Source organism: Sparus aurata, chromosome 9 (assembly GCF_900880675.1).
Source record: "Sparus aurata chromosome 9, fSpaAur1.1, whole genome shotgun sequence".
NCBI lineage: Eukaryota > Metazoa > Chordata > Actinopteri > Spariformes > Sparidae > Sparus > Sparus aurata.
In genome coordinates, this window is record NC_044195.1 from 17,165,749 (window position 1) to 17,177,797 (window position 12,049).

General features: G+C 40.5%; 1 protein-coding gene across 9 annotated transcripts in view; it reads left to right on the forward strand.

Moving 5' to 3' along the window:
- mid1 (midline 1) overlaps positions 1-12,049 on the forward strand; it is a 36,202-nt gene that overhangs the window by 13,959 nt on the left and 10,194 nt on the right. For 6 of the 9 annotated variants that reach the window (XM_030429288.1, XM_030429284.1, XM_030429289.1 and 3 more), the window contains 2 exons: positions 4,796-5,517; positions 8,359-8,418. In XM_030429288.1, the coding sequence (XP_030285148.1) occupies positions 4,852-5,517; positions 8,359-8,418 (726 nt within the window). In that variant the 5' untranslated portion in view covers positions 4,796-4,851. Of the gene's footprint in view, positions 1-2,293; positions 2,317-2,405; positions 2,761-4,795; positions 5,518-8,358; positions 8,419-12,049 lie in introns of those variants that run through there. The other 3 variants (XM_030429290.1, XM_030429286.1, XM_030429282.1) reach the window with 3 other exon arrangements.

Consider the following 12,049-nt stretch of genomic DNA (forward strand, 5'->3'; position numbering starts at 1 on the left):
GACTGTCATAGGGTAAGCCATTTGATATTAAAAAATTGATTTTCTATTTGAGTTAACCGAGCACTGAACTGGAAATACGCTGGCTGAGTCGATTGAAGTCTTGAGTGTGCATGCGCTGCGGGCCACACCATGAGGACATTTCAGTGTAACATCATTGGCCTCCCTCCCCTGAATAGATGCATGCTTCCGTCTGTGCGGCGATACGCTTGGCGGGTGTAGTTTGGTAGAAAAGAAAATAGTTCCTACGTGACACTGCTCGCAACAGGATATGTAGATTATCTTGTGTAACCTCGTCATGATTTCCAGAGAGAGACAAATGTATTCTTTTGTTGCTTTGAGCACCACAGGTCGAGTGCCATCTAGTTCCATTATATTCCAAAGCAGGCAGACATCTCTATGGATATCACTACTGGCACTACAGATAAGAGTACAAATGTGTGGTTTTGAGTTTTGGGTGAACTTTTGCTTTAAGCAAATCTTCTGTCCATCTCATATTCTGCAAAACTGCAATGAAATATAATTCAATTTTTTCCTCTGAAAGAAAGAAAATAATACAGGTTTTTCCTCAAACTATTTGCCCATAACAGATCAATTTTAGATATAACATTGATTCTTTGATTTATTTAAGATACTAGACTGTGGTTATTTTTACTATATCATAGCTTTTGTGATTTTCTTGTCTTAAATACTGCTTTATAGTTCAGAGCTTATCTGCAGTAATTCAACTATGATTCTCTTTTTCAACATATCATATCTTTGGGGGAAGTTAGGGGTGGTGAAAAAAATCGATTATTGATTAATCGCGATTATGATATTGACGATTATGATTCGATTATTAAATTTCCAAAAATCGATAAAAAAATATATATATATCTATATCTGGAGCCAAGATATGTTAAGGGGTTAAATCGATTCCAAATCTTTACAAGGAGACAAACCTTTCCGTGCAAGAGTCCCTCAACTCTGCTCACAGGGTAGCGATAACCTGCGATGCCTGGACATCCAGAGCTACAGTCTCATATGTGACCGTTACAGCTCATTATGTCAGCAGTTAATGGAAGCTAATGTCCTACGTACTTCAGACGAGAGCTATGGATGATAGCCACACAAGCGCAAATATGTGTGAGTTTCTCAAAGCAATGGCAGACGAGTGAGGAATAGATAAACACGCCCTGGTTCTCGTCACCAACAATGCTTCTAACATGAGTCCTGCTGCTGAGCTTGGCAACTTTCTTTTAACAGTGAAACACTACATTTAAAATAAATTAAAAAATAATAATTTTGATATTACAGTTACACTATACAATATTGAAGGTGCTGTGAGGTGTTACTCAAAAGAGAAGTAAAATAATTCAGCAGCTGACTGATGTTAAATGGAAGATCAATAATTGTTAATAATTGAAAATCGTAACGATAATCGTTAATAATCGAAAATCGATTTGTAATCGAATCGAGACTTCAATAATCGGAATCGAATCGAATCGGGAAATTGGGCTGATTAACCACCCCTAGGGGAAGTATAAACAGAAGTTTGATCTCATGGTACTAAATTCCGTCCCAGATGGGGCACACCATGGGAGACCTGGGGAATGCCAGTCACATTCCCCTTTGCATCTCCCAAGCAGTGTAGCTCACACCCACCGCTTTGTCTGAACTTTAGCTCGTCTTTAATATTTACAGTGTGTATCCGTCGCTCAGAGAGGATAGTCACTCTGGGGACCCCTTTGAATGACAGGAGAATTCGAATGGAGCACGACGGGGGTGTGTCTGGAAATAGAGGCACATGGTAAGCAGATGGTACCTCGGTGATTCCCACATGAGGGCCAACTGGGACCGACTTGGATGTGACAGATGATGTCTCGTAGTGTCTGTCTTCATTTGAAGTCTTGTCTGTCAGAGAGAACGCTTAGTGTCTTTTTATTTTTGCTGTCAGGTGGTTGAATGAGGATTTTTAAGGACGGTTTAACTTTATTTTACTTTCTATGAAGCTATATGGTTTCCTGAATTGTGGCCCTGATGGGGAAACACGCTGTGATGTAATTGTCGTACTTGTTTTTTCGGATGCTGTGGGAATCGCAGACCTCAGTCCCTTGTTACAAATGAATCCTGCTGCCTATCAGGCAGCCTTTCTGCCATGTTTGTGCCTTCAGCTTCTCTCTTTGAATCCCCAGTGGCGTAGCCAAGAAAAAGTCCCGATCCTCTGCATTGTGCTGCTAGAGAGCAGTAGGGACGGTCACACAAGAAGGAAACCTGAAACTCATCCCGTTGCTTGAATTTGTGAATGGGCAGCAGAGCTGAGAGGACACTAACCTGCCTGTGAGGACGTGGTCTGGGGCTGTACACAATCCTGTGCCTCTCTCTCTCTCTCTCTCACACACACACACACACACACTCATGAACAAACACACACACATACACACTCTCTCGCTCTCTCTCTTGCTGTTGTCTGCTCTCTCTCTCTCTTCTTCCAGTACTGGCCAGCGCTCCAGCTGTAGGTGGAGCTGGCTTTCCTGGAATTGTCGGGCAACTTTTCCTGTTGTGCTTGCTACCTCTTGCTCAATCTCTTTGCTTAATGACAGCTCCGCTGCAGGACTACTGGGGCTGCAAAGACTTGTGCCATCTGGATGCCACATCTCGACAGCATGCTTGGGTTTTTATGGCTGGTGCACTTGTTGTCATAAATATGTTTTCATGATTTAGGTCAGAAGTTTTCCTTCAGCAGAAATGTCTCGGCAGTGCAAAGTGGGGCGAAATCCATCGGTGGGTAAAGTAAAACTGTGTATGAATGGGAGAGCTTTCAGGAGTGCATAATGTACTCGGGGCTGTGATGCAGTTTGCGGTGGCTCTTTGCCACAGTGTTGTTTTACAAGGTTCCTGTAACTTCAGGGTATTTTATACCAAAGGCGATGACATCAGAGGATTAGCGTCTTCGCATTGTGTTTTGTCATACAAAGCTCTTTTATTCATTTTGTATTTAGGACAGCCCGGTTCGAAGTAATGACTCGACCTATTTGGCCAGACCTGTGCGAGTACAGTGGTTGTGTTGTAGCTGGTAGATTCGCCAAAAAGTGATGTGTGTTTAGATAAAAACATGACAAACAACTGGATACAATAATGGACGATTCAGTAGTCTCATGTGCCACAGGTTGATTACTCTGTTGAGATGAGTTGAGTTTTTGGCTGCTTATTTATGCATGAATTAGTTAAGAATATGTTTAGAAAAATTGAGAAAGTCAGAAATTTTAAAGAGAACATGTCAATGAATGATGAAATACAAACTTAAAAAAAAAATGCCTGCGCCTTGATGTTTCTGTTTAAGACTGGGTGTTTGCATAGTGAAGAGGTTGTCTTTGATAACTTTTAGACACCTGCATTCGTCGCTTTGTCTGTTAAGAACAAAATAGCAGAGAAACAAAGGCCCACAGATGCATCCCAGCCGTCACCAGAGACAAGTGCAACAATCGCCTCTTGTCTTATACAGTAGAGTGGGATGGCTCAATGTCTGTGAAGATTTGAATAGAATGGAAAGAACAAACCCAGGTCTGTAGCTCCGAGGTAATTGCTGTATCCTCACAACTTCAAAAGGCTACTTGTGTGCCCGACTGTCCTGATAATGAGCTTTTGCCTTCTTCACACATAATGAGTGGAGGTAGGGAGTTCACATAAGAGCGACGCTGTGAGCACAGTGTGTCCACTCGCAGCTGGGGTGTCTGACTGGCCGGGAACAAAGGCTTAGTGTCTGTGATAGTGTGGAGCCCCAGCCATCAGCAAGCAGGCCAATAGACTTCTGCTTGGCTGAGCTGTCAGTCCTCGCTGGCCTGCTGGCCGGCAGACTACAGTAAAGAGAGGAACACATGGGGACAGGCTAGACTATTCCTGAGCTAAATTAAAATGAGACCTTGCTGCATTCTCTGAGTTGTAAGTTCAGCCAAATGGACCATACAGAAGTCTGATATGAGTGTGATATGCAGACACATGTTGGTTTATTTTCATATTTATGACAAATATGTACATAGAGTAATGTCTATATTCACATTTTTAGATTCAGTTTGGAATGGAAATCATATGAAGCTCAAGACATGAATGGAAATTTTAGTTAAGCACATAAGCACTTTATTCACTTCTTCCCAAGTAAACTTCATGTCCAAACCTGAAAAGGGGGACGCAATTATTTTATTATTTTTCCATAATTATTTGATTAATCATTCATGGAAAAGCTTCAATTAATCATTATTTTCAATGTTGATTTAATTGCAGATTATTTCCCTGATTAATCAGTGCATTATTTGGTCCTGAAAATTGTGAAAAATGTAAATCAACATTTCCCAGAGTTCAAGATGACTTCCTCTGATCTCTCGTTTTGTCCACACCGCAAAGATGTTGAGTTTACTGTCACAAAGGAGGAAAGAAACCACATAAAATTAACATTTAATGAGCTGCAATCAGAAATAACCTGAATTTTTACTCAAACTGAGTAATACATGATTCAATAGTAGGCCGATGATTTAACAGTTTATAACTAATCAATTATTCATTTCAGCTCTGTATTAAATGACAGAAGAAAAAAAGTTACAATTTCCTGAAGCTTAAAATAATGTCTTTATAAACCTTTTTCTGTGTACTTATCACATAAGATGAAAATCCTCACAACTGCCAAGCTGAAGCTGGAATGTTTGGTATTTTTGGCACTAAAAATAACTACAGATAATATTCTATCATTCTGAATTGCAGATACAACCCTCACTCTTTTCATAGCCATCACCATTTTCTAACTCATTTTCCCGTCTCTTTGCAGATAGCTCATCAGCTTCCCTGGATTTCGCTGACGACCCCACTTTGTTTTGCCTGAAGATGGAAACACTGGAGTCGGAGCTGACCTGCCCAATTTGTCTGGAGCTCTTTGAGGACCCACTGCTCTTGCCCTGTGCTCACAGTCTTTGTTTCAACTGTGCCCATCGTATCCTGGTGTCACACTGCACGCCCAGCGAGCCAATTCAGTCCATCAGCGCCTTTCAGTGCCCCACCTGTCGCTATGTCATCAGCCTCAACCAGAGGGGCTTAGAGGGACTCAAACGCAACGTTACATTACAGAACATCATTGACCGCTACCAGAAGGCCTCTCTCAGTGGACCTAACTCTCCTAACGAGACCCGGCGTGAGCGAGCCGTGTCCGACAGCGCAGCCATGACTTCTCCTGGCGACCGGGTGCAATGTCAGTTCTGTGAGCAGGACCCTCCACAGGATGCAGTGAAGACCTGCGTCACCTGCGAAGTGTCATACTGCGACGAGTGTCTCAAGGCCACCCACCCCAACAAGAAGCCTTTCACGGGCCACCGTCTAATCGAGCCCTTGCTAGATTCCCATCTGCGTGGCCTCATGTGTCTGGAGCACGAGGACGAGAAGGTCAACATGTACTGTGTGACAGATGAACAGTTGATCTGTGCATTGTGTAAGCTTGTTGGCCGACACCGCGACCACCAAGTGGCAGCCCTCGGTGACCGATATGATAAACTCAAGGTAAGAAATGATGTATTGTCAAAGGAATGCTTGGAGAGTTGTGATGCACCGTAGAAAAACTGTCCCCTCAGATTTTAGCCCACAGAATTTAAAGCTTATTTCTAGTATTGTTCAAAACCTCTTTTCAACCTGTACAGTATCAAAGTGTCACAGTACACAAGCTATTGATACAGATTAGGTTTCAATTTTGCACAAAAACAGAAGTGAGCCGCTTGATTTCACGGATGAAAAATCATCAGCAAATATTTTAACTTTGTGATCGAATATGTTAAAGAAATTTCAGTTTATTGGAAAACTGTCTCTTGGTGGTAAAATAAGCAGAGCAAATGTTTTATTTCTCCAAGTTAGCAAAGACCAATGCGAAAAAAATGCAGATAATGTTAGCAGGCTTCTAGATTATGGTGGTTAAAATTACCATTGTGTAACATTACGCTACAATGTCGAGTAAACTGTCTTTTTGATGGTCAACAGTGAACTAGGTGATTTCTAAACATTTTATTTATATCAAATCACTCATTAACCTCATATTTTTGAACCAGAATCTACAGTATTGAATCAAGTAATACTGTAGATACGCCTGTTAACTATAGTATGTCTGGCTTCTTGTCCCAGCGGCAGGTGATCAGATCGCTGCTTGCAAATGCCGAAAGCTAAACATTCGATAAAGGATTTGTAACCTTATAGCGTTGAACAGTTAATTGTAATGGCAATTAAATGGCAATATGGCTGTTCTAATATTGAAATAGCAGGAGAAGTTTTCATTTTTATTAAAAGTAAAATATGTCACAACATAAATGAAGCATATTCTCCAGAACTAAGGAAACAGATTAGAGATGTTTTAATATAATTTTTCCCTGATACCTGAACTTTGCGTGATGGCTGATATGGGTACCATTATGAGACCAGTTCATATAAAATTAACATATATAAGGCAATTCTTTTGTATACTAATAAACCCTGTATTAATGTTATGTTAGGAATGTGCTTAAAGTGACCCAAGATACACAAGATGTCCACAAAACATTTCTGGAGATCACAACAAAACAGCGCCGCAGCATCCTCCTGAACTAGATTAAGTGGATGGGAAGATGTGGAAGGCTCATCGATTGTAATCCAAGTCTCTGGGAGCCCCAAGATCCCAAATTGATTTGAAAAGATTCATTTACACCCTCTTTTTTGCAGAAATCTTCACTGTAGCTGCAGAGCTAAAAGTGTTAGTTCCACACACCCTGTCAGAAGTGGTTACACAAGCTCGACTGCACATACAGGGTGTAAATATCGTATTCTTTAAAAATCATATTGGGAGACCACTGGGACTTCCAGAGATTTGGATTACATCTGATGAGCTGTATGGAGCCATTTTATGTTGTATTATCTCAGTGTTATAGGAGCTGCAACGCTGCTTTTCTGTGAAGCTCCAGAAATGTCTGGTGGACTACTTCACCTCACTTTCTATCTGCATGGGTAGTTAATAGCTAAATTTCCATTTTAGGGTTAACTCATCCTTAAGGATATCTAGAGTGACATTTTCACAAACACTGTACTGTAAACTCTCTTCAATCAGCAATATAAAATACTTACCTACACTCTGCTACCTCTAAAATCACTTCATTTTACAATAATGTGTGCGTCTGCTAAAAATTTATATATTTCTTACTGTCAACAAATCCCATGAAAAGACCCAAACCAACCATTTCAATAATTCTGTAAAGCCAAATCCCAATATGGCTTATTCCTCCTTGCCATAGACCTTCATTGTTTACCAAAAACAAATCTATGAGACGCACCATTGCACTTGGCGACATGTTCCCTTGTTGGTATGAACATGGGCACTGTTAGCACAGTCAGTCCCACATAAACTGTGAATACTCGCTGAGAAGTCCCAGACCAACACAGTATTTACATCTGTTTGAGAAACAATACAGTGCCCACTTGTTTAAAGAAGGTATCTTGAAAGTATATTTGTCATGACTTGTTGTTCAGGGTTTTCAGTATGGGCACGATGCTTGATTTTGGTCTCAATACTGGATTTATTTACAGTGAAAAATGTAGAAAACTGCCAGCTGTACCCTTGAAAACAAATTAATCATAAGCTTTCCACAACTAATCTAAATGGAGTGAGGAATAGGCTGTCTCCCTCTCAATGCTTAAATAGAATGACACCCAATGCAAAGACTGCTTTCACTATTTTAGGTTAAGTGGAACTGCTTACTTTCAGCAGATGGGCTCTTATCAATAAGGCATGAGACGAAGCTGTTAGCTGGAGCATCTAAAAAGATGGCTCTGTATTCTTTCTTTTTATAAACATGAACGGCTTCTATCATCAGAGTGAGATTTTGGCTTAGCGAGGTCACAGTGTCGGTTTCTATCTTGTCTCAGGCAACCTCGCGGGATCATTTAATAGTCCACGTCAAGGCAATTGTGGAGCTTTATTGTGACGCCTCTGACACGGAAATAGCAAGTTAGCGTTGACCTACTGTGTGTAGCTGCATTTAGGAAAAATAAGTTATCTCAAATCTTAACTATTTTAGCTACGGAACATGTCTTTATTCTGTTGAGCTTTGAGTTCACCCGAGAGTGTATCCTGAGAACAGCCTTGCATCCACTGCATGAAATAAAAATGAAGCCCTGCTTTGTTGTTCACCAACACTGACAGTGTTCATGCATGACTCACAAAGGCAGGGTTTACTGTATCACAGGTAACACTGGAAACCCTTTTGTGCCCGATCCTCTCTTTCACAATGCTTAGTCACAGCAAACGTGGATGCAAGCAGTTTTGCAAAGATGGCTCCGAGGACCAGTCTTAACTTGTCTCCTTTGTTTGATCATGCTGTCGTGCAGAAATCTCCTGGCCGCTTTCTCTGTGTGGGGCGTGATCGTTCACACCAGGAGGCCGACCAGGTGATCATTTCTTTGATTCCACATTCAGGAAGAGATTTAGTTTTAGTTTTTAAAAACTAAACCTCTCTGAGGCTTTTCCAGGGATTTATCCTTTGAAAAACAACAGAATGAGAGTGAAATATATTCAGCAACAGGCCAGCCACATGGTAATGAGACATGTAATAAATTATAGTATTCAGTTTGTGTCTTCATTATTCTGTGCAGTAGCTTATGTACTGTTCTTTCTCTTTTAACAAGCACAATCTCAGGATTGACAGCAGAGTGTTGGGCTTGAGATGAAGCGAGTCCTTTATCTTCTTAAAGACTTGCTCACTCTGATCTGTTTTTTCTCTTTTGATGTCATTTTACAATGGGATTCATTCTACCAGTACATGTTTTTGTTGACCTCATACTGCGTACATGTAGATGCATTGTTAGAACTGACATAGGAAACAGCAATTCCCATCTTAGAGAGAAATTGTTTTTTTCTCTCCTGGCACAGAGGAAAGGACCCAGGTGGCATGCAGCTGAGCTTGTTCGTAGTTGCCGTTTTTTTTTCCAAACACATGTTAACAGTCACAGTGCCTCCCATTTCTCAGAAATTCCCACACAAAGGGATATTGTGACATTGTAATGGCTGAGTGTGTGTGGATGTGTGCACAAACATGTATAATGCAGTAATTTCTTCAGTCTGGCACTATGTGATCTGATCCTGCTCTGGCATTGTATCTGTTAGTATCTATCCATCATGTATCTCAAGTTATTCTTTTTTATGGTCAGAGGAGTGGCCAGAGCATATCCCAACATGCAGTGGAGGCAAGGGAGAATAACTATTTGCCCATTGCATGCTCAGGAAAAACCTCAGGTTGCCAGTCAGTCGCAAGGCTTATGTGTAAACAGACAAAAACACTCACAGGACATTTTAAGTTTGAACTGAATTTGAGTCAACTGGCTCTAAGCTGTGGGAAGAAACTCATGTAAACACAGAAAGAACAAGCACATTTCCCAACAAAAGACACCAGGAGTGAAACTCAGACCTTAAACCTTCCTGGTGCTCATCACAACCCCCCTACTATCAGTTGAAGTAAAGAATATAGAGTCATATCAAATACAGAAATACATCCCCGCTTAAAAATACTGTATTGATGTACTGTATCATGTGTAGGTAGACCTTGGCTCCAGGGTGCTACTATTTTGGTCGCACATGCACCTAAAAAACTGTCAAGTGTGACTTAACATTCTTATTAGGTGCTCCTTTGAACAAACTTTGCTTATCGTGTCTCCCCAGAGTTCACTACATTTAAACATGATTAAGTTAGTGTGGCAGTGCAGTGGTTAGCGCTGTTGCCCCACAGCAAGAAGGACCATCAGTCGACACCTGGTTGGGGCAGGGCCTTTCTGTGAGGAGTTTGCATATTCTCCCCTTGTCTGCGTGGGTTTTCTTCAGGTACTCAGGCTTCTTCCCACAATCCAAAGACATGCAAAAAAATTTGATTAATTGGTTACTAAATTGTCAGTAGGCGTGAATGGTTGTTTGTCCTCATATATCTGCCCTTTCATGATCTGGCTTATCCAGGGTGTATCCCACCGTTGACCAGTGTCAGCTGGGATCAGCTGTTGCCCCTCGGTGACCTTGAAAAGGATCAGCGGTTACAGATAATGGATAAATTAAATATCTGTCAAACCTACATATTTTAGGTTGAGCCTGGTTTATTAATTTGAGTTTCTCATACACTTTGAAACTTTATTTTTAAACAATTGAGGTCATCAAAATGTCTTGTTTAGTGCGCTTTGCAGATAAATGAAGAAAAACATTTATCTGCAAATATATTCCGGTTAAGAAAATGTGGTAAGACACAATATTTTGATATGACTTTTTTTAAAAACAATCCTGCAATTAATCTTCATGAAAAAATCCAGCAGCACGACACATAACAAATGTTAATAAAATGGTATTTGTGGGGTAAAGACGTAATACTCAAGTAACAGCACTTCATAACTCTGAGGTAATTACCATATCACAATGCTCAAACCATGTTCTTTGGTAATACTGGACAGATTACATGTAGAATGCTGTGAGTTATCACTTTGAAACACCTAATTATAATAATCCTGAGTCACAGTTGCAACATGGAATCGTTAAATTATTACCTCTTTATTATTAAAGTATTACATCACTATTACCATGTTGTTATCAAGCTGTTGCTACCAGAAGTCCAGATGTGCTAACAGGCACCTGAAATGCTTTAAAATGCAGCAATCACCCTCGGACCTGCACCTTTGTCCTGCAGGATCAGCACATCCTCAATTATGAAGGTTCCTCTTCATCTGTTATAATTTACCTATTACGAAAATGTGCTAGTCAGTAGACCTGCTGTACAGTATAGCTAACCTGTTTAACAGAATGCAGCCTCTGCATTGTTTCCTGTCGGAAGGCTAAATTTGTAAAACAGGTTTGGAACCTGCTTTCACTCCCACACTGACTGATCTATCTAAACAAACCTTGTTTGAAATTATGATCAGAAGAGAGTACACAGTAGGGCTGCAGCTAATGATTATTTTCATCGGTCAGTTTTGTTTTTCAGTTAATTGATTGGCTCTTTGGTCTCCTAAAATGTCAGAAAATGGCAAAAAAATTCAAATAATTATTGATCAGTGTTTCCTAAAGCCCAGAATGACGTCTTCAATTGTCTTGGTTTGTCCAGAATGCAAAGACAATTCAGTTCACCGTCACAGGGAAGTAAACAAACCATACCGTCTATAATGTACATAGAACATACTGATTAGGTCTTTAATTAAATTAATTAATTAAGTAGATAACAGAGTATATTTGCACAGTAGAAAAGCCCTCCAACAAAGTAAAAAAAACCCAGACCTGTAAGAGGGCCGGTGGTGTTCACAGGATGAAGTGACAAACTCTGACAATGGATCCGATTTCTAATGTTGACACAGGATAAAACTCTGAGACCTGACAGTGACCTGTCAGGGCTGCGAGAGGAAGGAAGGCCGACTGGCCAAAGTAAAGGTGTGGGACCAGAAGCATTCATGTACAAAAGGAAGCTGCTATTCTTTCCTCTCATCAAGTTTAAATGATTCTGGGAAAGAGATTTCCATTAGAGAGAGCTGCCTGAACACATGCGGGGTATTAATGCTGCAGGAGAAGTCACATTTTAGGCTGATTTAGAAGTACAGCGCACAGAAAGGTCAGCAGATATATTTGGCTGTATCAGTTTGATTAATATGTTAATGTTTCATGCATCCATTTTAAAAGTTTTGTACTCACCTCGACTGTACCTGCAGCACCGAATCTGAAATGGCTTTCATCACTTTCCTTCTCCATATAAATAAATAATACCTGTGAGAGTGGTGAAATAAAGCCTCGGCTATTTTAGTACACGGTGACGCACCTACCCTATGAAATCATAATGTGAAACATCCAACCTGAAAGAGGTCCACCGACAATTTGCTAAAAGCCTTGCACCTTACAGGCCTTTTGTTGTCCATTTGTTCTCTTCTTCTGACCATTTTCAGTGGTTTATTTTTGATCAAGTGAATCCAGGCATGACTCGCAGTTATATTTCTGGTATTTGTGAAACCTTTTTCGAGTTTGTGCTTTCAGGGTTAGGGTTTGTGCTTTCAACATATGGAGAAG